This window comes from Arvicola amphibius, chromosome 12 (genome assembly GCF_903992535.2).
Source record: "Arvicola amphibius chromosome 12, mArvAmp1.2, whole genome shotgun sequence".
Lineage (NCBI taxonomy): Eukaryota > Metazoa > Chordata > Mammalia > Rodentia > Cricetidae > Arvicola > Arvicola amphibius.
The window spans coordinates 155345273-155367415 of record NC_052058.2 but is presented as its reverse complement, the minus strand read 5'-3'; the positions used below and the strand labels follow the sequence as shown (position 1 = coordinate 155367415).

General features: G+C 41.7%; 1 protein-coding gene across 7 annotated transcripts in view; it reads left to right on the top strand.

Moving 5' to 3' along the window:
* The first annotated feature begins 3120 nt into the window (after positions 1-3120).
* Positions 3121-22143, top strand: part of Zfand6 (zinc finger AN1-type containing 6) — a 64038-nt gene continuing 45015 nt past the window's right edge. For 2 of the 7 annotated variants that reach the window (XM_038313528.2, XM_038313529.2), the window contains exon 1: positions 3486-3660. Coding sequence is in view for 2 of the 7 variants with exons in the window: in XM_038313526.2 (XP_038169454.1) it covers positions 3126-3246 (121 nt within the window). In the remaining 5 variants the exon portion in view is untranslated. Of the gene's footprint in view, positions 3247-3484; positions 3661-22143 lie in introns of those variants that run through there. The other 5 variants (XM_038313526.2, XM_038313525.2, XM_038313524.2 and 2 more) reach the window with 5 other exon arrangements.

Genomic DNA, 22143 nt, shown 5'->3' with positions numbered 1-22143 from the left:
GCAAGGCATGAATGGGTCTTGCAAACATCATCCTGAGTGGAAACAGCCATGCATCATGCTAAGGTTCCATAAGTAGTTGCCTAGGGCTGGGGTGTGGGAAAGATCTGGAAAGAAGGAAGATATATATTAGTTACTCCAGTTGCTACAGCCAAATACTTGACAGAAACGTTTAAGCAAGGATTTAATTTGACTCACGGTTTCAGAGAATTCAGTTCATGATGTCTTGGACCCGTGCACTAGAAGCAAATGACACAGAGGGGGGAACATGTGGTTGGGGAGCTTCAGCTTGGGGTGGATGCGAATCAGAGAAAGACACGAAGAGGGCTAGAAGTGGGGTACCCTCAAGACCTCCTACCTCTTCCAGCTGGGTCCCTTCATCTAAAGGTTCCAAAACCTCTGAAACATGTCAGATATCCACCTACAGATCTTACCTTCCGCTTGGATGGGCTGGGATCTCGATTCTCTCTCGCTCTACCTCTCAGTTGCGCGAGCCAAACCTCAATCTCACCTGATTCATTTCTCTCTCACTCCACATTCCACGGGAGTGAAAAAGTATCATCCGATCAGGAAATTCTGTTGGCTCTATTTTAAAAGTATATCCAGCCGGGCGGTGGTGGCGCACGCCTTTAATCCCAGCACTCGGGAGGCAGAGGCAGACGGATCTCTGTGAGTTCGAGGCCAGCCTGGTCTACAAGAGCTAGTTCCAGGACAGGCTCCAAAGCCACAGAGAAACTCTGTCTCGAAAAACCAAAAAAAAAAAAAAGTATATCCACAATTTGGTCTCTTCCCGTAGCCTCCCTCGTTGCCATGGTGTAAATCGCCATCAGCTCTAACACGCAGTCAGACAGAATCTTACATATAGATTCCTGCTGCTAACATAACTGTTCTTGGGACTACCCCTTTTTTTTTTTTTTTTTTGAGACAAGTTTCTCTGTAGCTTTGGAGCCTGTCCCGGAATTAGCTCTTGTAGACCAGGCTGGCCTTGAACTCACGGAGATCCTCCTGCCTCTGCCGAGTGCTGGGATTAAAGGTGTGCACCACCACTGCTTGGCAGGACTACTCTTAACATGGAATTATCCCTTAAAGTGTTCCATGTTACTTTTCTGTGCAAAACCCTGTGCTGGTCCATTTTACTTACAGTAAGCCCACAGTATATACAAAACCTCACAGGTTCACCCGATTGACAGTTTCCCCACCCTCCCGGGTCACGGGACCCACCACCATCACTTTTTTTTTTTTTTTTTTTTTTTTCGTTCCTAGCTTGAGAATGAGGTTGATCAATCCTCACACTCTGGAATCCTCCCCAGGACACTCTCACTGTTTGTACTTCTGTTCAAACTTCCTCTTCGCATTGGGCCTGTCCTGACTACTGTGCTATAGCCCCCAAGCCTCCCTTTAGACCTTCTCCATCTAGGTCACCTATGGCCGCCTTATGATGATTCACAACAGATGTTTGCTGTTAGGTTGATTTGCATGCCCTCCATCAGCATTCCCTCTACCGAGGTGGGGAAATCTTTGCTTCCCTCACTGACGGTTTCCCAATGGGTAGAAAACTGAAGACCTCGAAAGATTAGACACAGCTCAATGTAGTAAGTCAAAACGCGCCTGAGCAGCATTTTAAACCCCAGGCCAAATTCGGCATTTTCCTCCTTGGGCAAAATTCTCTTGGCGGTTTAGCCTGTTAGAGAGACAGAAAGAAAGAGGGGGAGAGGGGGAGAGAGAGAGAGAGAGAGGGAGGGAGGGAGGGAGGGAGGAAAGGAGGGAGGGAGATTTGTTGCTTTTTTTTGGACTAGGTCTCTCTACATAGCCCTGGCTGTCTGGGAACTCACTCTGTAGACCAGATTGACCTCGAAATCCGAGATCCACCTGCCTCTGCCTCCCTAGTGCTGGGATGAAAGACAAGAGTCACCACACCTGGCTTTAAAGATTTATTTTCTTTTTTTTTTAAATATTTATTTATTTATTATGTATACAATATTCTGTCTGTGTATGCCTCCAGGCCAGAAGAGGGCACCAGATCTCATTACAGATGGTTGTGAGCCACCATGTGGTTGCAGGGAATTGAACTCAGGACCTTTGGAAGAACAGGCAATGCTCTTAACCTCTGAGCCATCTCTCCAGCCCCCTAAAGATTTATTTTCAAGTGTATCGGTGTTTTGACAGTTGGGAGCCACCACGTGGACGCTGGGAGCCCAATCTAGGTCCCCCACAAGAGCACTAAGTGCTCTTAACTGCTGAGTCACTGTTCCAGCCCTAAACAGAAATTTTGAAAGGAAGTTGAATGCTTCTCAAAAACACCCCAGGATACCCACAGGAGCTGAGTAAGGGCCTCCAATTCTGCTCTGTTTTCATGCAGTAGGCTTAGCTTTATTGATATTTATTTGGGGCTGGGTTTCACTAAGTAGCCCTGGACATGCTGGAAATTGCTAGGTACTCCAGGCTGACCTCGAACTCAAGACATGCCTGTCCCACGGCAGGAATTATAATGGCATGGGCCACCATGGCTGGCCTAGCTTTAGCAGTTTAATACCCTGCCCCAGAGCTGTCTGTCACCTCTCAAGCCCTGTTCAGGCGAGCGTCCCCTTGCTTACCAGGAAGTCATTTTTCAAAGGTTAGCTCTTCCTGGAAGAATTCTTCCTGACCTCCAGCATGTCCCCCACGCCATCTACCCTCTCCTTCTGCAGGCCCATAGAAAGCAGCCCAAACACATGGTCAGCTGTATCCCAATCATGCGCCCTGCTACTGTAAAAGTAGGGCAGAAACTTCAAAAAAAAAAAAAAAACATTTTTAAACACCAAAATTAATGCACAACCCCACGACTAACAAATTAACAGAATTTCAAATAAAGACAGAACTCTTGGCACTCCTACTTGGGCTAGGGACTTTCAGGGGAGTCGCTCACGACATCACACTTGCTCCCCAAATTCGTCCCCCGCTCCCCCGCACGATTTGTGCAGGGGTAGCTGAGACTGGAATCCGCAAAGGGGTCCAGGAGGCTCCTAGAGCCCGTGTGCGTGGGTGTGCGTTACACAAGCCAGCACACACAGTGTGCTGTTCAGACCCTGGACTTTGCTCGGGCCCACCTGGAGGCGGGGAAATATAAGCTCAAGATTTCCTCTCACGCTATGCAGGTGAATACCACACGTGGGCAGCCGCTCCCTGAGGGGCTGCAGAGTCCGGAACTGCAACATCGGACCCCCCAAACCGGCACGGGACCCTCCCGCCCACGCGGCTGCAACGGAGAAGGTAAACCCAGCCCGAGCGACCTCTAGGAGGGCAGGGGCGTGGCCGAGGAAGGAGCAGAGCCTCCGTGTCACGCCCCTCAAACGCCTTGACCAATAGCCGCACGCTGCGAGCCTCAGCTCCGCCCCCACGCCGCCGCCGGCCCGCGGCCCCGCCCGGCCCGGTCATAATTAGGCAGCGGGCTGGGACCGCCGCGTCAGCGCGCGTCGCGAACCAATCGCGGGCTCTTCCCGGAGGCCGCGTCACAGGCCGAGCAGCCAAACAGAAAAGTTTAATAAACAGCGGACGGAGGGCCGGCGGCGGCGGCGGTGGCGGCGGGCCCGAGCGAGTGGGGGTTCGGCGGCCTCACCTGTCCTCAGTCGGCGGCGGCGAGAGGCGGCGGCGGCAGCGCGTCCCGTGGAGAGGGCCGCCAGCCAGGTGAGGACCGCGGGCCGCAGCGAGCTCAGCCTCCGGGCGGCCTGGGAGCCGGAAGCGGCGCAGCAGGTGGCCCCACCGCGGCGAGCTGAGGGCGCGGTCCCGGCGGGGCGCGGTCCCGGGCTCCCCCCCGGGCGCGCGCTGGGGTCGTGGTGGGCGCGCCCGGGGCCGGTTCGGAGCAGCTGAGGCCGGCCGAGCTGTGTCCCCCGCCACGTCCCTTTTTTGTCGGCTGAGCCTGGGGAAGACTCGGATGGAGTCTCCTCGCTGCCAGTCTCTGTTCCTCTGAGAGCGTTTTCAAGTTTCTCACCGTTGGATGCATAGCCGAGCTCCGCGGTGTGTGGCGTCTGAAGTCAATTTAACTCTATCAAAGCTCCGTGATTTGCCTTGAGCCGCCAGAGTTGTCACCCGTGTGCAGAGCTGGGGCCTCGGGGTCACCTCCAAGCCGTGCATACTCGGTCGTCAGCACCTGGTGGCTCCGGAAAAAAAGCGAAATTAAACGCCACTTTGAAACCAGATTCGAAATTTATCATTTTTCCTAATGTAAAATGCCACGTAGGCTTTTGAGATTACTTATGTAGTATTTTATGGCAGTTGCTGTTTTATGTATTGTCTCCAGGCCTACCAGGACACTTTTTGTAAGCCATGAACATTTAAATGTACGAAACGATTTTAAAAGAAAAAGAATATTAGGGTAACCTGTTTTGTAAGTGGGGTAAGGCGCACAGGTAGGAAAAGTTTGGGTTTGTTTGGTTTTTTTATTTTGACTGCAGCCATTCTTTCCTGTGTTAATTAACGTCAAAACTCCCTAGATTTTAAGTCTGTGCAGTTTATTATATGTGAGTTATATCGCAGTCTTAAGAGTTATGGTTAATAGCCAGGGGAGTACGGAACACGATGTACTATAAAAGGGAAACCGTGAAAAATTCCAGACCAAAGCATGAACCTAGAACATTACCCAGACTTGTATGTGCTCATGAGTTTCTTATCTGTCCAACCCCAGTTTACTGTTTCTGTCTGAGGTAAACATTCTAGACTTGTGGATTTTGTTTATCATTCTCTGGGCTTTTTTAAAAAACATAGTTTCGTCACATGCTCATCTCTTGACCAGCCTTGTCATTTTAGTGCCCTTTTCCCTTTGAACTTTGGGCAGATAGTATATGGTAGTGGTTCATGTTCCATTGCTTTTTAATAATGTCTTCATCTTTAACCCCAGTGTTGCGATAGTGTTTCTTGTTTTGCTTCTAACAAATGTACTTGGCGAACTTTCCTTCTTGCAGCTGTCATTGCACAAGTTGTCTCATCTAAAGTAAATACTGTCGATCACAGGGGGACGTTTTAGGCAATCAGGAGTAAAATAGAAGTCAAGTGAATGAAAATGTTGAGGTTCTGCTTCCTTTAATCAGGAAGACTCCTTGTCATTGGGATTGGTTCCTGGTTATATTTGCACCGGGAGCTAAGATTCCTGTTAATCTCTTTAAACTGAAGCCCTTCAGATTGTGGAAAGTCTGGCACTGTTTGGTCCCCTTTTAGTTCAAAAAGAGCAAGTTGGAGGAAACCCTTGTTGTTTTGTAAAGCCACCCTTTCTGTTCTCCACTGCTCCTCCCCTCCGCATAGCCCTTGGCAGATTACTGAGGAATCTTCGTGGCCTTAAAACACTCTTGAAAAAGAAACGTACTAAGCTTTCTCTATCTAGTTGGCACAGGCTTTGGCGGAAGGGAGCATCTGTCAGAGAGCAGAGCCTTTAAGAGAAACATTAGGACCCCCGGGTCACTCTGCAGCTTTTGAGAAGGATGCGTGCCTCTGTGGTAGATATTTCAAGACTCTCCACCACACGCTGAAGTATTTTTTAGGGATTTTAAAAAAATGTCACATTCTTAATACTCCAGACAAATTATGGAGCAGTATTTTCTTAATTTCTCAAAGATGTGTGTGTGTGTGTGTGTGTGTGTGTGTGTGTGTGTGTAAGATAACTGTGTAGCTTTAAAGGACTTGTTGATGGCATGACAGAACAGCTTTTTTATTTATTTTTTGTGTTTTTAGACAAGGTCTCACTGTGTGGCCTAGAACTCTTTATGTAGACCAGGCTGGCCTGGAACTCATAGAGATTCCCCCAGTCACTACCTCCAGTGCTAGGATTAAAGGCATATGCTACCACATCTGACTGAAAGGAGCATTTTTCATGTTTGTAGCTTGCAAACGTTTTGTTTTTATAGGCTATAGACTCTGCTTTTAAAAAAATAGCTTTGTATTTCATTATAATGGCAGTGGTGGAGAGTTTGGGGATTTCCCCCACAGTTTGAAAATGAATAGGAAGGGCAGAAAAACCACTCACAGTACTACCTCAGATAAGCATTGTTAATTAACATTTTGTCAAGCATACCTTTGGCCTTTGTGTGTATTTTGTATCTCCTAAGTTATTACATGTTTCTTTAGAGTTCATTCTAGGTACAGACGCTGAGTCAGAGCATGTGAACATTTTAAAGTCTTGATAACCGTTGCCCAATCTTTCTTAAAACTTTTACCAAAGTGTGTGTGCGTTAATATGCCACTGAAGTCCCAGCCACTCTAGAGAATGAGGCAGGATTGTGTGAGCATTTCAAGAGTTCTAAATGTAGATAGGCTGGCCCCACTTTCAAAACTTACTCCAAATGTGATGTCTCAACTCCTTTGTTTTATAGAAGATGATAACAGTAGTCATCTAATTATTACCCTTCCTTCAGGTTTTGATCCCTATAGTCTGTCTTCTCTGGCTGCTCCAGTGGCAAGATTATATGGCCATTTAAATATGTTTATTAAAAAAAACTGTGTGAGTGAGGCCATGTGTGTGTGGAGGTCAGAGGACAGATTGGAGAGTCAGTTCTCCCCTTTCATGTTTACATGGGTTCTTGGAATCTAACTCAGGTCATCAGGCTTGTACAGCAAGAACTTTTACCCACTTGAGCCATCTCGCCAGTCCCGAATGCGTTTATAGATTAGAGTGCTCCCAGGCTCAAAGTCCTTCAGTGACTCTTTAATCCTTGAGATAAAATTCAGACATGGTTTTACTGTGTTATATATACACTGGTTGTGCCAGTGCAGATTTCAAATTAGAGCCTTGTTAAATAATTTAAAATTTTCTCATGTGACAAAAGACTTATGTTAAATAAAAATATATTTCACAAGGTGGGCAGTGCTGGTACATGCCTTTAATCCCAGCACTCGGGAGGCAGAGGAAGGTGGATCTCTGTGAGTTCGAGGCCAGCCTGGTCAACAGAGTGAGTTCCAGGATAGCTAAGTCTGATCCACAGAAAAACCCTGTCTCAAAAAGCCAATATATATATAGTGCTTTCAGTGGTGACTGTGAGAGATTATTTGTAGGATATTTTGTACTTTTGGAGGTTATGTGCATCATCCACTTGTAGTGTGTCCTGTTCTGGTTGGCCATGATTCAGGTTATAGACTTGCAGGATCTTTCCCATTGAGCCTTTTATGTATCTAGGATAGCAGCCTTTTGCTTTGTGCTGCAAATATTTTTCCTGGCTCTTCATTTGCTTTGTATTTGCTTACAGGCCATCCTTCTGTCTCTTCTTTCCCAACCTCTTTCCCTCCTTGAATTTTTAAAAATCTCGGTTAATATCTTTTAAAGAGTGTGTGTGTGTGTGTGTGTGTGTGTGTGTGTGTGTGCGTGCGTGCACATGCCCACACACACATGCATGGAGCATTGGTCTTTTGGAAGTCCAGGATCCCCTGGAGCTGGGGTTACAGTTGGTTGTAAGCTCTCTCATGTGGGTGTTGGGATCTCAGTTACTACTGTGTATATGATGTGGGTGGTAGGTGAATGCTTGCATGCATGGAACAAAAGATGGAAGTCAGAATATGACTTCGGGTTCAGGCTATCAGGCTTACATAGCAAGCACTTTTCCCACTGAGACATCTTGCCAGCACATCAGTTATATTTTATAACTTTACACTGCTTTTGTATTTATAGTCTTCTCCTAACAAGATAACTTTTAATTCTCTTCCAATATTTAGTTTTATTGTTTTTAATTGGGGGGGGGCAGTGTGTACATGAGTGCGGGTATCATTAGAGGCCAGAGGCCTTGCCTTTCCCTGGAGCTGGAGTTCAAGGTGGTTGTGAGCTGCCTGGTGTGGGTGTGGATGCTGGGAACTTATCTATAAGTTCAGCACTGACTCTCAATTTCTCAGTCATCTCTCCAGCATCTCTCTTAGTTCTTTAAAGTTTCATTTTTTTCATATCTATATTTCTGTGTTCCTCTGAGGTGTGTTTTAACATAAATGTAAATTGAAATAACTAGATGATAAAGCGGTTATTAGAATTGTATCAACAATATTACTGGGGTCAGGCCATAGAAGTCTGGTGACCTGAGTTCATCATCAGGTAGAAGGAAGAACTAATGTCAGAGTTGTCCTCTGGCCTCCAGACACACCTGTGGCAGGTGCACCCTCCATCCTCATATCATCGTGTATACTTTTGCACACAAACACTAAATAAATTTAAATTTACCTACAACCCCCTTCTTTCTGTATAATAAAAACAGTCAGGAGGTGGTGGCGCACACCTTTAATCCCAGCACTTGGGAGGCAGATGCAGGTGGATCTCAGCCTGGTCTACAGACCATTAACACAGAGAAACCCTGTCTCAAAAAACCGACAGAACAAAACCTACCACCTTTATTTACATACTGAAATGAATGTATACTTGACTCAGTTTATTAATTTAATTAATTCTGATTAATATAGTGGTTTCGTATTAACACTCCCTTCACTCCCAAAACTTGGTTCCAGGGTCTCTGACCCTGGGCAGGTACTTTTCCCTGGGCCTGCCTTGAGCCCTGCTATGTAATGAGTTTGCCAAGTTCCCGTGTCTGTGTTTTTCTCCTCTCCATACTCTGAGCACCTGATTCACACCAGCCTTTGTGTTGTGTTGAGGATACAGCAATAACCAAGATGTGGGTTTTTTTTGTTTTTGTTTTTGTTTTTTTTTTTTTTTTTGTGGAGACATCTGAAAAGATGTCTGTTTGGAACATCCTGATTGAGTGTTTGGAAATACATGGTAAGTGCTAACTGGGTGCTTTTAGCATGTATCTATCTCTAAGGATTGACAGTTGACCCTGGGTAGTTAGTTGTTTCTTAGTTTCTCCAACCTCGGGGAACTTTTTTCCCCTCTCATTTTTGAGAATTGCTTCCCACTGTGGACCCCTGGCTGCTCTTGCAATCCCCCTGCCTCAGCCTCTTGAGCACTGAGTGTGTGCCATTGTACCTGGCAAAATCTTTAAACCTAATGTCAAGCGTACTTTTTGAATCCACTGTCATCCTGCCGTGCCCTCCCTAAAGCTGGTCCTGTGGTTGTGGTCTGAGATGAGGAGGAGTTACTGGAATCACCAGGGGAGGAATGGCTAGTGCACAGGAAGCACAGAGTTTCTGACTACCTGGGATCTGCTGAGTGAGGGCAGAGTGGGACTTGCTCAACTCTGACTTTGGAGACCTCTGTTCTCTGTGTTCTTTGGTCCTGGGTGCTTTTCTTCACCATTTCTAATGCATTGTCTGTTTGGACGATTTTTTACTTTTGTCACCCACCCCAGCCCCTCAAACATACCCCTCTCCCCACCTCAACCTATAATGTTTTTGCATCCTTGTGATTTCCTCGAGAACTCTTTACCATTACTACAAAATAGGCCTTATCTTTCTGTTGATTGTAAGCAGTTCTTTTGTAATCAGTTAGCAATGGGAGTCCATTAATCAAGCATGGTTCTAATGTCTGTTTCTTCCACCAGTGACGTGTTTGATGGTTTGGTAACTACCAGCCTTTTCTTTCTGTTTAAGTAGTTAAAATGGCATGATATTAAACAACAGTTCTTCGTTTATATTAGTCACATTTTAGGTACTCAGTATCCATGTGTAGTCATTGACTTGTATTGGATAGGAGGAATATGAAGTCTTTTGCAGTAATAAAAATTAATCTTGATTTAGAATCATGTGGCTAATGGCTACGTTATTGTAATTAAAATAGCCATGCCTAATAAGTGTGAATTGAAATACAAACTTGACATTTGTTTTAAAACAAGGATGAAAGTTTAAAAATAATATGTAGTCAGGTGTGGTGGCACATGACTTCAATCCCTGCACTCACGGCCCAGGCAGGCAAGGGCAGCCTCATCTACATAGCAAGTTCTAAAACAGCCAGGGCTACATAGAAAGACCTTGTCCAAAAAAAAAAAAAAAGTATATATTGAATAATGATATTTGGTGTATATTATATAGTTACAATTTTAATGTTTTACTCTGACTCAGAGAATTGGACGTGCGTGCTTTAGTTACTTTTATATGGACATGGTCTTACTCTTAACACAGTTGCTAAAGAGGTAGAGACCATGTTCAGAGACCCAAGCAATGTTCAGAAGGTGTGGTGAGGTGGTTAACTTAAAATATAAGATTCTTTTGTGAAGATTTATTTCATTGTCTAATTATATGTATGTGTGAGTGCAGGAGCCCCTGGAATTCTGAAGAGGGGATATCAGATCCCTTGGAGCTGGAGTTACAGGAAGTTGTGAGCCACCCAATTGTGGGTACTGGGAACTGGATGTGGGGTCCTCTCCAGGAGCAGGACTCGTGACAGGAGACTTATCTGCTCAATTTCTGCTTTCAAAAGTTGTAAGATTGCTTTGTTTGCATCAGTGATTAAAAAACAAAACAAAGCCGGGTGTGGTGGCACACGCCTTTCAGCCCAGCACTCCTGGCAGAGGCAGGCCCCTCTTTGAATCAAGGCCAGCCTGGTCCACAAAGCTCATTCTGGGAGAGCCAGAGCTGTTACACCAAGAAACCCTGTCTGAAAAAGCAAAGCAAGCAAACAAACAAACAAACAAAAAAAAAACCAAGATAGTCTTTTGATAGCTATGTAATAACTAGTCTTTGGCTTTTGTCATAACACCTAAAATATTTTTAATCATCTTTTTAGATGATAGAAAATAAATCATCGTTGAAAAAATAAATTTTTTTTTTCTGGTTTAGGCAACGAAGTAAGGAGGAAAAAACCTTACCAATCTGTAGTATGTTTTTCTCCATCTAGCAATTTGATCTAGACCCGTGGAATATTTGTTTTGTTCATACTCCTGTTATTAAGCAATATTGTTTGCCTATAGCCCAGAACAATACATGAGGATTATGAATGCTTTTCATTTCCTTACATTTTGTTTTGATCCCCAATTAATTTGTGCTTATTGGTGACTTTGTTTAATCTATTTACATACCTTAAACAGAGCAGCTTATTGACTCTTGTATAAAAAGTTTATTCCTATCAGCTTGGTTTATTCTCTCCTATCTGTAGTTTGTCTTAATTTTCCTTTCCTTCCTTCCTTTCTTCCTTCCTTCCTTCCTTCCTTTCTTCCTTCCTTCCTTCCTTCCTTCCTTCTTTTTTGGTTTTTTGAGACAGGTTTTCTCTATGACTTTGGAGCCTGTCCTGGAACTAGCTCTTGTAGACCAGGCTGGCCTCGAACTCAGAGATCTGCCTCCCGAGTGCTGGGATTAATTAAAGGTGTGTGCCACCACTGCCTGGTCTGTCTTTAATTTTCTTAATGTTTTCTTTGTGTGCAGTGTGTGGTTGAATGGGCATGGCCAACCTCTGAGCACATAGGCTTTGTGCTCTCCTCCACCCCCAGTCAGAAGATAAGCCACACCAGGGCTGGCAAACCAAAGCACATCCCTCACTGCTTGAGCTAATGCCTATCTGCCAGGGAAATATGTTTTGAAAATTGTTTCCCTTACCCCATAGATAGTTGATTTCAAACCCATTCTCGCTGATCCCAGCATGTTATGCTGAAGTCAGGGTGGTCTTTTCATTGGTGACTTTGCACATCGCCTGTTCTTTCCCGGGAAAGTGCCAGGATGAATTGCTTTTGTAAAGACAACAATGGATGCTATTCTTTTTTGATTGTTTTGTTTTGTTTTGTTTTTTGTTTTGTGACAGTGTCTCCTGTGGGGTGGGCAGGCCTAACACTATATTAATAGCCAAGGATGACCTTGAACTTCTGATCTTCCTGCTTCCACCTTCTGATTGCTAGGATTTTTGGCATGCTGGAGGTCATACCCACGTGGTTCTAGGGATCAATCTCAGGGCTTTGTGTATAGTGGACAAGCATTCTCCAACTGCACAACACCCCCAGCCCCCAGCCTTATGCAGGAATTTTTTTTTAAATCAAATCTGGTCGACCAAGTTGTTGAATGGTGACTTACTGTTTTATGAATTGTTTTTGAGCTGGGCAGGTTTGGGGAAACCTAGGTTCCCACAAATATGCAGTCTGTCCTCTGCAGTTTCACATACAGAGCTTCTCAGCGTCATGCAGGCTCCTTGTTCTTACCACATAGTATGTTGTCATGGAATTTAGGTACGTACTTCCTGGGTTTGATACTGCTTCTGGGCAATTGATTTTGATGCTCTTTTCTGCTGTTAGAAATAGAGTAAAATACTGTAATTTTAATGTGTGCCACCTAAAATCATGATTATCTCCAGAAGTTCTTTCACTTCTTGGTCTCTAAGTCCACAACTGCCCTTTTTGTTTTTGCCATTTTGAGAGAATCTCGAAAAGTGTAGTCAAAGCTGGCCTCTTGATATATACTCCAGACTGACCTTAAACTTGTGGTCATCCTCGTGCCTCAGCCTCCCTGTTGTTGGGATTACAGGTGTGTACCAACACAGTTGGCTCCCATCTCCCCTTTCGTCTTGGTAGTAGACTGGTGGTATTAGTGTTAGTGCTATGTCAACATGATATCTATTCCTTACAAATAATTCACTTGAAAGGGAAAATTGCACCCGGAGCAGCAGTTTCTTCGGTGTTCTGTCTACCAATACATTATTGCCATTTTTTATTAGGCTAATTTTTATTTTTTTGTGTGTGTGTTCTTTTGAGTTCATGTCTTTGAGCACTTCTGGAGACAGGACAACTTGGCAGGAGTCAGTTCTTTCCTTCCACCACATGGGTTCTAGGGAGCGAGTGGGGTTGAACTCTGGTGGGCACATTTAGACGCAGGTGCCCACTGAGCCATTTTACCAATCTGATCCTACTTGCCAGTTTTCCTACTTGCTAGTTTTTAACTTTCTTTTTCTCTCACTTGTAAACATTTTTGTTATCTACAATCTGTCTTCCTTTAAATTAGATGTGTTCTTTTTGCCAATTGCTCCGGTACTAGTATCACACACTAGCAAGAAAACCTGAACTTGACTCAAGAAGTGCTGGGCATTCAAAGCAATGAGTTGTTGCTAAGGATTTTGGGCCGAGGCCTCTGTGAATTGGCTCTTTCAGTTTGTCCACTTAAAGGGCATAATAGAATATGCAGCTGTTTGGGCTTCAACAGGGTATTGCTCCATATTCATGTCTAGTTGCAATTATGTGAATTTTCAGTTTGTTAAAAGACTTCTCTGTGTTCAACACAATTTTGTTGGCTTTCTGTTCTAACATACAATTTTTCTCTGAGAAAGATTGTTGCGAGATTTTGAACTTTGAAAACTTTAAATCTAAAATTCTGTAATCCATAAGGGTATTGAAAACATTTTAAGAGCCCACTGTAAATAACAGGCATGGTGCCACTTGCTTGTAGTCGTGGAACTCTGGAGGTAGAGGTATGAGGAGTTCAAGGCCAGCTTCACTTTGTCTCATAAAACAGGCAAACAAAATAATCAGAAGATCCTAATTTGACTTAATTTTATATATTAAAGTATTGGTAGAATTGAAAAGTGTATTTTACTAAACATCTTAAATGCTAGTCAGTCAGGTAATGCAAAAATGTCAAAGTTTGGGGTAAGTTACTATAATCTAAGCAGTTCTGATTAAAGCATAAAATACAGCGAATGCGGCTGTAAGTTACAGCAGGTCCTTTCTCTTAAAGTCAGAGCCCTCTGAGTGTCTCTTCAGAGTCCAGTAAAAATACCATTCTGCACAGTTTCCTTCTCAGCACTTTAAGATTCTAAGGCAGCCTCTTGCTTAGAAGACAGCATAGTTTGTTGTGGGCCAATCTCAGCTAAATAAGAGTACGAACTCTGTTTCAGACAAACAAAAAACAACCTGGGGGAAAAAATGACATAATCCTCCCTGAACTTTCTACCTGGAACTCACTGCAGGGTTGAGGTTCTGGGTTAGATACCTTTGCACTGTGAAATAACCAAATTAATTTTGTTCTGAATGTGCCATCAGACAAATTGCCTTGTGTCTTTAGATCTCCTTTTGCAGTGAATAAGCAGTTTTAACTGGAAATAGCAATTCATTAAGAATTTTAGTGTGTAGTGATACCAAGACTGTGTCAGTGAACTTGATAGATAGCTTAGAAGCCACTGTTTAGCATTTAGGGTTTAGCTTAGAAATGAATCTCTAGCATTAAGGGTTTGTTTTTTTAAATGCTGGTTTTTGTTTGTTTGTTTTTTTTTCCTTAAGTTAATGGTCCCCTCACTAAATCTTAGCAAACACACTGCTTTGTTCTTAGCGAGATTTTACTATGGATTTTGTGTAGATGTTTAAAATTTTTTAGATAAAATGTGAACTCTGAAAGAAAATGAACTCTGTTAAAAGAGAATCTGTTAAAAGAATAACTACACTCGTGGCTTTGTAAAAATGCCATGTTATTTATGTTAAAAAGCATGTATCTTCATAGCGTATCACCGAGTAAATGAAAGTTGCTTCTGTGAATTTTCATTGTACTTTAACCCAGACAAAAGAAAGCAAATCGCTTCTGATGGGAAAACTGAACCATTACAGCCTGTTTCTTTAAGAAACCAGCTTATCCAGGGGTTTAGTGTGTTTAACCTAACCTGCTAGCGAGGAAAAGTTCTTTAAAATAATGGATATTAGTCGCGTCCAATCACAGCTGTCAGCCTCACTAACAGGGAGGAGGTTTGACTCCTCAGCCACTAGCATTGCGGGAGGTGGAGCTTGGATTTCAGGTTTGGTTGCTTTGGAGTACAGCTCCAAGTGAAGTTAATCTGAGGTGAAGCAAACAGAAAATTGTGGAGGTTTTGTTGGTAGGATTTTTGTTCTAATCTTTTAATGATCTTATATTTTATACTTTTGCTTCTTTATGCTTTTCTGTATACTAGGCTTTGTCATTGTTTGTATTTTCTGATGCAAACTGAACATTAAAATTAAGCAGGGAAGCAGAACAAAAGGGCTGTTTGAACAGGAAATAGGTGCTCAAAGAATCAAGCCTGACTTTATTATTATTTTTATTTTAGAATGCAACTGCCATTAAAAACCTTTCAGTCAAAATCATCCTTACTAGCAGGCTTTTCTCTTGAATCGGATATTGAAGCAGTCATTTGTCAGTTTTTATATCTGACATCTTGAGAAGGTCTGTTTGATATCATTTTCCTTAAATCTAAACTGTTAACTTGCTAAAAGAATGAGAAATTTGTTCTTTTTAAAAAATAGAAATGCCACTGTTTGATTTTTTTTTCCTCTTAAGTGTACCACTTCCCCTTTAACTCTAGTGTATTTTAAATTTAGGAATATGTTGACATTTTTAGTATCTCAGTACTACGTTATTGATAGATAGTACATATAACAAAATATAACTGCTTTCTTCAGAATTCATTTTTTTGAAAGGCAAAGATAGTGGTTATCTCTTTGAAACAGGAAAAAGTGGGTTTATATTTTTAATAGCTATATGTGGGCTACCAAAACTTGAAAAAGTATGGATCTGTTAACATTTTTTTTACCTAAGTAATTGAAAGTATGCGCCAGTATTTTTTTTTCTCTTGTGCCTTTGCTCTCTCAGGAATCGAGGTATAAAAAGTTCCTTTTCATATCAACACAGTTGCCAGCCCAGCCCTCCCAGCCAGTGTGTGTGTGTGTGTGTGTGTGTGTGTGTGTGTGTGTGTGTGTTTGTGTTTGCTGTCTGCTTATTCCAGAGCACTCTAAGCATTTAAAATGAATGCTTTTCTCCTGTGGCTATTGCTTAAACAATACTGTAGTACAGTCAGTAAGTCACACGTGTGCTCACAGTACAATTGCATGGCCTCGTTTTCCCTCTACTTCTGTAGCTTATATTTCTGCATGTTACAGTAGTTGTCATTGTGTATTGAATGTCTCGTGTCTTAGTTCTGGTAGTTGTTTAGTCCTCTCAACTGATCTCGTTCTAGTTTTTCATCTTTAGCTTGTTCTTCATTTTTTATTATTTTAAATGGTATTGCAGTGACTATCTGTATATACTACAGTACTTTTTGCAAAATACTAATTTATTCAGGAAAAAGGTCGCCTGTGGACTAGGCTGACCCAGCTAAGAGGATGTCAACCTCACTGGCCAGATTGCTTTCCAGGAAGACTTTGCCCTTTTCTACCGCTGCCCATAGGGCAGCTTGAGAGTTTCCTGAGAATAACCCCTTAATTTTTTGTTAATTTTGTGCCTTTTGAGCTCCGCATTGTTGATTAGTTTTTGTCTAAGCAAATAGTCTATCCTAAACTTCATTTTCCAAGATACATATGGATCTAAATCCATTTTCTGGATATTAAAATTAGCTTACCCACTTTAGTAAGCAATTGTGTATCTGTTGGCTGTTTTATTTATTTATTATGCGTATTGCTCTCAGCGTGTTCAGGGCTTAACATTTTACACTGGCTTTGTTGATGCCAGCTCTCCTGAGTATGTGCTGCTTCTGTAGGCTTATACCATAACAAACATTTTTTCCCCCCCCAAAAAAAATATATCAGGAACTTTTTAGAGAGTCCCAATGAGAGCACTCGTTACCTCTTTCTGAACATGTAATAATTAAGTAGCCATTGTTAATTGTGTTTCTGTACTTAAAAGGCAAAATTTATAAAGTTCTATGTTTTAAAATATCAGTACTTTGCCAGTATTTGCAGGTTTTTAGTTAAAGGTAAAAGATAACTTTATTCACAGTGTTTCTGGCCATGTCTGTGCTTAGGGACAGGCTTTGTTTTCCAAGAGTGCTGATCCATGCTGTCAGGAACTGGTCTCTAGCTGTGATAGGCTGTAACTGAGTTAGAGCTTGGTGAACTGATGTTGCAGAATAAATTTGACAATTGTTTTAAGGCAAAATTCGAAATTACTAACTTTTAATAGGGATAATGATAAGCATGGACTGTTTTGTTACTCATAATGAGCACATATAATCTTGACTTAGTCGATCTCATTTTGCATTGTAAATGAGTTTGTTTCCTGTAAATTTTTCTTATAATTTACTGATGACTTAGTATCATTATTTTCCTAGCTGCTAGTGCTGTGCTTGTCTTGATGTTTGTTTCCAGGGCAGTAGAGGTTTTGTGGTGGGGGGGGGGGGGGTGTCTAATTTTTTTGTTATGTTTTGTTTGCCAATTTTTTTGTTATGGTTGATGGATGATTTTCTTTCCCAGACATTTTTATTTCTTCATGTTTGGAAAAGAAGAAAACACTTTAAATTATTTGTATTTCCATCATAAATATGTCCCTTATTCTTAGAAAAAAATGTTTGATTTTCTTACAATTTAACCTTAGCACAAGTAGAGATGAAAATAATTATATACGTAGTAATTTTAGTAGCAGCCACTTAAGCGATGCCTGTTTACGTTTTAATAGTTACTAAGGTAAAGATTTACCTGTTTATGTGCTCTGGGGAGCACTAATACTTTGAGAAATGATTACCCTGACCAGTTTCTCTCCTGCTTCTCTGCTCTATTGGTCTCTGGTTGACAAGTAGGAACTGTCCTCTCAGTTCATTGGCTTAGTGGAAGAGTGAATGTCTGTGAATGAGGATAGGGAGAAGAGAACTTGTAAATTTACCTAGATGTTGGGGAAAGATGTGAGAAGTGATTAAAAATGCAATCAAAGTCCCTACTGTTAGGCAGTTCAAACGGATGTAATGATTTTCCCCCCTCAGTCAGATGAGAAAAAAAGTTGTTTTGTTTATTTTCAAGACAGGATTTCTCAGTAGCTAAGGAGTCTGTTCTGGAACTAGCTCTGTAGACCAGGCTGGCTTCGAACTCACAAAGATCCTCCTATCTCTGCCTACTGAGTGCTGTGATTAAAGCCACCATCGCATGGCTCATATGAGGAAAAATTTTAATGGGCAGTAAGTTGATGAAACTTGAGGCAACCTAGAAGCTTGTTATTTATGAGGTTTGTTGTTGTTGTTGTTGTTCTGTATAATAACAGATTTTAGTTTTGAAATGTCTGTCCTGTATTTGCTTCTAAGTGTTTTATGAGGTGAATTCTGTTGGTAACATAGGAAGTACTTATTTATGAGCTGATAGCTGACTCTGTTGGGTGAATTTGGTCTTCTTGGTTTGGATGTGATTAGAGTTCACTTGAAGCAGGTTGTGGTTAGTGGTGTTGGGAAGATGAGAGCAGATCCATCTTTGTACATTTCAGTTCTGCCCTTTGCAGGCACCTGGATCTCTTCCCTTCATGGATTTTTGTCCTGTACTGATTTCCTCAGTAACATTTAGTACTCTTGGCAGCTTTGAAAATCTTCTCAGAGTTCAGTGACACTATCTTTGCTCCTATTTGTGAACCTCTGTGTCCTTTGTGTCTCCTTGTAACCATCCAGCATGTAATAGAACTCGATAGGATTCTTAACCCTTTCCTCATTCCAGCCATGTGTCCCTACTGTTATTGGTTCCAGGACTGGATTCTTTAACGTGTGTGTGTGTGTGTGGGGGGGGACACGGACGCATGCGCATGAGTGCACCTGTATGTGGGGTGTGGTACTTGACCTGTAGTCATCCTGCTTAACAAGCTGTGGGTGGGGGATGGGGGGGACCAGGGGGTTCGGACTTGGGTGTCATTCTGATGATTTCTGTTCCCCAGGTAACCACAAAGTTTTAACTGTAAATCAGTAGTTATATCTAGGATCTATCCACTTCTTTTCCTCACCTCCTTAGCATGAGCCACACTGATTTTTGCTTAAAATTATTAGAACAGCCACCTTGCTGACCTCTGCACCATTCTTTGCAGATAGAATGTACTGTTGACTGTACAGTCTTGTCTAGCTGGGGACTCCTGCCTTTGGAGCTGTAACTACCTAGGGGTAGTAATAATGCCAGCTAATTCTGAACTAAACATTCTCTCTGGTAGTCTCTAAACAACCTTAAAAGTCATGGGACATTTAGAAAGGCTAGCTAATTTGTCCAAAATTGCCTTCGTGTGTAGCTAACACATTGAGTTTGAAACCAAAATCCTTTCCCACTGCTAAGCTATGTTCGTTTTGAGATAGGGTCTCATTGTAGCCCGGGTGTCTTTGAACTTGGAGCAGTGGTTACAGATGTGACACCATTCCTTGCTGAGTATGTCTTTCTAGACTTGAGCGTAAGAGTACTTGCCTACATTTTTACTGCTTTTTTTCCTCACACTACTCTACTTTATTCTTTAACCAGCTATTTACAGTTCTCTTTAGGACAGGCTCAATTTTCTGACATTTTTTGGAGGAACTTTCCAAAAAAAGACACGATACTTTAGCGTGCATCTTCATGATATAAGAAGAAAAAAGAATGAGACATAGGAAAACTGTAAAGGTAGTTTTCCATATGTGGCCTGTTTTGAATTTCTAAACTGTTGAATTCCTCACATTTAATAAAAGCTTGAGACCAGGCTGTGTTAGTGGAAGATTAGGCAGAGTGTGAAAGCGCTTTAACTGAGCTGTGGAAATGCTAATGGCTGCTTCTGTAGCTGATGGACTGGCCCTATGTCAAGGTCTATCCTGCATCCAGGTGTGTGATGGGTCTGCTTGGGAGCACAGGGCAAACAGGTTTCCTGGGTAAACATATTGCCTGCTAGATGAGGCTGCTTACCAGTTCTTCTGTAGCAGATGAGACTTTGCCACAGATGATGTCAATAAAAAGGATGAAGGTGAGCTAAAAAAAAAAAAAAATCATTGGTTTGGATTAATTTTCATTTCAAATATTTTTTCCCTTTTACTGTCCTCTGTTATCTACCCTACAATGTATGTGTTTAAAGCAAAAGGTCCCTCATTGAAAACCAGCAAAATATAGCTTTTCCATCTTAGTTTTGAAGAACGGGGTAATGGGCTAGGACTTAATTTATTTAAAGAAGTATTAACATACTTAATCACCATTGGAAGTAAAGGTAGAGTAAATATCCATAGGTTGTTTGAAAGCTAAAGGGTTTGCTTTTAACTGTTAAATTTTTATAAAACAGAAACTACCAAACTGCTGTCCAGAATTTTAAGGTAAAAGCATGTTTAATATCCAAAATAATGTCTAACTAGTTTTTGATAGTGAAAAATAGCAATATATGTTATAACAATGTGACAATTTATGCTGTAATAGATTTTCATGTTATATAACGTATGTAATTTAGAAAGAATTTTATATAGAGTGCAGAACTTTTTAGCCAGTTGCTTGAAATATATAGCATATATTCAGTAGCTGTAGCATTTTGTGTGTGTGCGTGTGTATAGGCTTTTCGAGACAGGGTTTCTCTGTAGCTTTGGAGCCTGCCCTGGAACTAGCTCTTGTACACCAGACTGGCCTTGAACTCAGAGATTAATCCCACAAGTGCTGGGATTAAAGGCATGTACCACCACCTCCTGGCTTAAAATAAATATTTTATTAAGAAAATTAAATATGCCAAAGTGTGGTTTTAAGATACTGCTGTAGCATCTCAGCAGAGAAGACTGATTTTTAAGCCACGGTGACCAGGAAACTATAAAAGGGGGAACCATCACGCCTTGATGATTTGTTATATGTATTTGCTACTACCTAGTAGCAGAGAGCCTCCTCCTTTTTACAATTTCAGTTATAAATCAAAAGCATAATTCACCTTTAAAGATGTGACCAAAAAGTAGTTAAATGGAGAAAAAAATAGATTGTGTTAGGAAAAAAAGCTTGTTTTAGCTTTTTGCAACCAAAGTCTTGCTGGTTAGCAGATGCTACCTATATTATACTTGTCCAGTAGCTTGGCCTCACTCAAGCAGTTCTTGGCACGGGAAGAGGCTCCTAGGGAACTAGGGTGACAGAATGGTGTGAGCGTGAGCCACATTGAGCTGTGAAAGCTTCTTTCTATACAGAGTAGTGAGAACTGCTTAGGAGGATTGGTTCCGTGATAGCAACTCCTATTGAACCCCCAGTCACATTTGCTCTGTTTTTACTGGGCTGAGAATGTAACTAGAGGGCTTTGAACCTTCTAGGGAAGTTCCCTACCTCTACTTATATGACTAGCCTGCCCCTGAACCCGTCCTTTTAATTCTCTTTGAGTTGATGCGTGTTTTCCTTGCATGTATGTGCACCCACATGTATGCCTGTTGCCTGAGGAGGTTGGAAGATAGCATCACATTCCCTGAAACTGGAGTTTTACATGGTTGTGAGCCGCAGTGTGGGAAGCCTTCTCTTTAGCTACTTGTATTAAATCTTTATGTGTATGGCTTGTTATTTGCTTTTTTACATAAGTGGAAATCCTTGGTCATATGTATAATAACTCTGTAAGAAACTATTAAACAGTTTGTCTTTTACTTGTATTAGTAATGCTTTGAAATTGTTTCCTTTCATGGTACTTGGTACAATCAGATTGAAAATTTTAATCATCCTGGTGGATATAGAGCAGATACCTCACTGATGCTAATTCTCATTTTCTAGCTATTAATAATGTTTAAAGTTGTTTATACCCTACCTCTGTCTGGATATAGTCTTTCTGTCTTTCCACTTCTCATTTACTAAGACTCAATTTCTTGTCTCATCTTTTCCTTTAGCCTCTGATTCTCTCTTGAATCATATTTCTTTCTTCCCAATACTCAAGGCTTATAAGTCTAGTGATCAGTTCTTCCATCTATTCTGCTTCTAAACCTCAGCTACCAGAAGAAAAGCACATATATTTGTGGTTTTTGACACAGCTACCATTTTTCTGTAATTTTAAAATATTTTATTCAAGGTAAAACTTTGTTTTTATTTTATTTTAAACTTTTTTGGTTTTGCTTTTTTGAGAAAGGGTTTCTCTAACAGCCCTGGCTGTCCTGGAACTGGCACTCTAGACTGGCCTCAAACTCACATAGGTCTGCCTGCCTGTGCCTCCTGGCTTTATTTCAGGCTTTAATGCAGAAGTTGTGTGAAATGACCTCTGCTGACCTTACCCTCACATTCTGTCCTCCAGTCCAGTTTGACTTGCTGTGTTATACTCAGTGTGTGTGTGTGTGTGTGTGTGTGTGTGTGTACATAAGAATTGTGTCTCAACAAGCTGGAGACATGTATCCCAAGTACTTTGTACTTCCTTAACAGAATATTCTCTTGGTGAGATTAAACTATCAGATTTCATGAGTTGATGTTTGGAGATAGTGTGACATAATCTTGTGTCTGTATTCAGCTTTGTCAAAGATCCCAACAATATCTTTTATCATAATTTATTTATTTTTTTTTTGCCACTGATCTGAAAGTAGTAGAGAGATGTATTGGGAATGAAGATGTAAATAGGGGAATAAAACAGGGACCAGAGAGAAATGGGGACAATCTAACCAAAAGGTATACACATATGAGATGGCCAAAGAATAAACAGAAGTTTCAG